We start from the raw sequence: 2,393 nt of genomic DNA, 5'->3' as shown, positions 1-2,393 counted from the left end.
AACCAAGACCTCGGGCTCATTATCGAAAACCGTGATGGCTTTGTTGAGAAAACCTCTCGTCCACCAACACTGCTATCATACAAGATCCAGTTTAGATTAGCTGTGTAGCCGAGCACAGATTGCTCGAATTTCCATGGGGTCATTGTCATGGTCGAGGCTTCTCGTCCAGCGACCCTTAGGCCTAGGGAGTTTGGTGGGTCGAAGGAGCCTTCAATAGATCTCTCGACTTCAAACTCTCGTCCCGGGTTGTTTGATGATTTGCTGACCGACACGCTTATGAAATCGGTTTGGAGAGTTGGAGTTAGTTGCAGAGAGATCCTTGATGGGAAATGCTTTTCGTGCTCTCCTGCTCCTCTTCTCGACATCAGTTTCTCGTTCACAAGTTTTATTACATCGTATCTGCATCCATTAGTTATGAATTGTTAATTGATAGCCAAAAATAGAAGCTAAGTGTAAACAATTTTACGCCATTTTAGAAAAACCAGAGTCTTTGTACATATGGGGTACCTGATGTTGTCTATCTTCACGATCACATCGATCCACTTGTCTCTAACTATGACTTTGTGATTGAATTGCATCACACCTTCAAGCTGATTAAACTTGAGAGAGAACAACAATCTCGAATCAGCCATTGGATTGCTCGATCTCTCTATTTCCATGGCTTCAACGGGACAGTACAATTGCACTTTCCACAATCCATAAGCCGAAACAGCGTAAGAGAACAAAGGAGTCGTTGTGTTCTTGGTGGACTGAGAACGACGCTGCTCAATGATCCAATTTGTAAACGCTAGATTCACCGTTCTCATCCATTGCTCTTCCAAATTAGACCCTAGAAGCTTCATCAGAGATATCACCGCTTGCCTTACATGACAAGTAACCAAATGGTTCTTGAGGGTATTGAGGCAGTTTTCACGGAGATACAAAGGAGCTTCGTAGACGCAGACGACGAACGAGAGAGTGAGAATCACGGCGTTGAATATGTCTTTGAGACGGTCGATCTTCGATGAACCAGGGTTAGGGATTTTGATCGTCGAATAGTTAGAACTTTTAGATGTATAAGTTAAGACAGATTCGACGAAATTGAAGAGAAGAGAGATGATTGTTTGNGACGACGAACGTGAGAGTGAGAATCACGGCGTTGAATATGTCTTTGAGACGGTCGATCTTCGATGAGCCAGGGTTAGGGATTTTAATCGTCGAATAATTTGAACTTTTAGATGTATAAGTTAAGATGGATTCGACGAAATTGAAGAGAAGAGAGATGATTGTTGGTTCACCGAAAGGGTTTGGTGAGTTTGGTTTGTCGTTGAGCTCTTGTTCAGTGGTCCAAAGATACAAAGGAGAATGATTATTGGATTGGACGATGATGGATAAAGTGAGAAGTGTAGGGTTAGGGTTCTTTTGTGCTATGAGGTTTAGGGTCGAATTCGGAAAATCAGAAGTGGAAGGGCAAATGCAAAAGGGAAGAGAAGTTGTGCGCCATTGAGTGATCTGTGGGATGTTTTGTATCCAAGTGAATACATCAGGGAACTTCTCGGACATCATTTTTTTTTTTTGATTAATGTGGCTGTGTTTGAGTTTTGTCTGCGTATACACGTATATATAGATGCACCGTCTACGTTATACTGCATCTGTACGTTAAAGGGGGCCATGAACAATGAATTATGTGCAGGATTTAGCAAAAAGAAATATGAAGTGATAAGCTTGAAATTACCTAAAAGTGGAATAATTAACTTGGCCATTTCGTAGGAATATACTTATATTTCATCGATGAAGGGTTTGAATATACTCGTAGTCAATGATCATCGAAATTATTCACCACAATAGAAATATAATTTTGTGAAAATATCATCTATATCTTGGGGCGAATTAGTGATATTTAATTTTACCATAAGTTGAATGCTAATTTCATTTACTTCTGTTAATTGCTAATTTCGATTATTACTGATGAAAATTTTGAAGATTATGGAAAAAACTAACATTATATTATTTTATATATACTGTATTATATTTTTGTAATCATGCAACTTAAATATATTTAAAGTTGCATCATTACGATTTTTTTTTTGTATATCGGAAATTTGATTGAGTTCTTCTTAATTGGTATGATAGAGATGGTTTACTGTGCTATGATATGCATGAAAATTGACAAGGGTTGACTAGTAACAGTAAAATGAAATTCAGATTCTTTGTCATAATCAGAAAGGGTTTATGTTCTTGCTTTTATCCAAAATATACAAAGAAAATTTGTAAGAAAACAATTAGTAGCCATAGATTCTTTTTTACCACTTTCGCAGCGTGAAGTAAACAACAATGGCCCTTTGCATTAATTTTTTTACTTTACGTATTTCTTTGGTTCACCCCTATCTAGTCATCTACACGGTGATAGTTTT

The 2,393-nt window shown here is 38.0% G+C and overlaps 1 protein-coding gene across 1 annotated transcript in view; it reads right to left on the bottom strand.

Moving 5' to 3' along the window:
• Nucleotides 1-1,558, bottom strand: part of LOC104727051 — a 2,390-nt gene extending 832 nt beyond the window's left edge. The window contains exons 1-3 of the mRNA XM_010446047.1: nt 1,220-1,558; nt 508-1,053; nt 54-399 (exon numbers count right to left, since the gene is read on the bottom strand). Coding sequence (XP_010444349.1) covers nt 54-399; nt 508-1,053; nt 1,220-1,545 — 1,218 coding nt within the window. The 5' untranslated portion in view covers nt 1,546-1,558. The remainder of the gene's footprint in view (nt 1-53; nt 400-507; nt 1,054-1,219) is intronic.

Source organism: Camelina sativa, chromosome 11, assembly GCF_000633955.1.
Source record: "Camelina sativa cultivar DH55 chromosome 11, Cs, whole genome shotgun sequence".
Classification (NCBI taxonomy): domain Eukaryota; kingdom Viridiplantae; phylum Streptophyta; class Magnoliopsida; order Brassicales; family Brassicaceae; genus Camelina; species Camelina sativa.
Note: the sequence above shows the minus strand (reverse complement) of the source record. Positions and strands in the feature narration are given on the sequence as shown.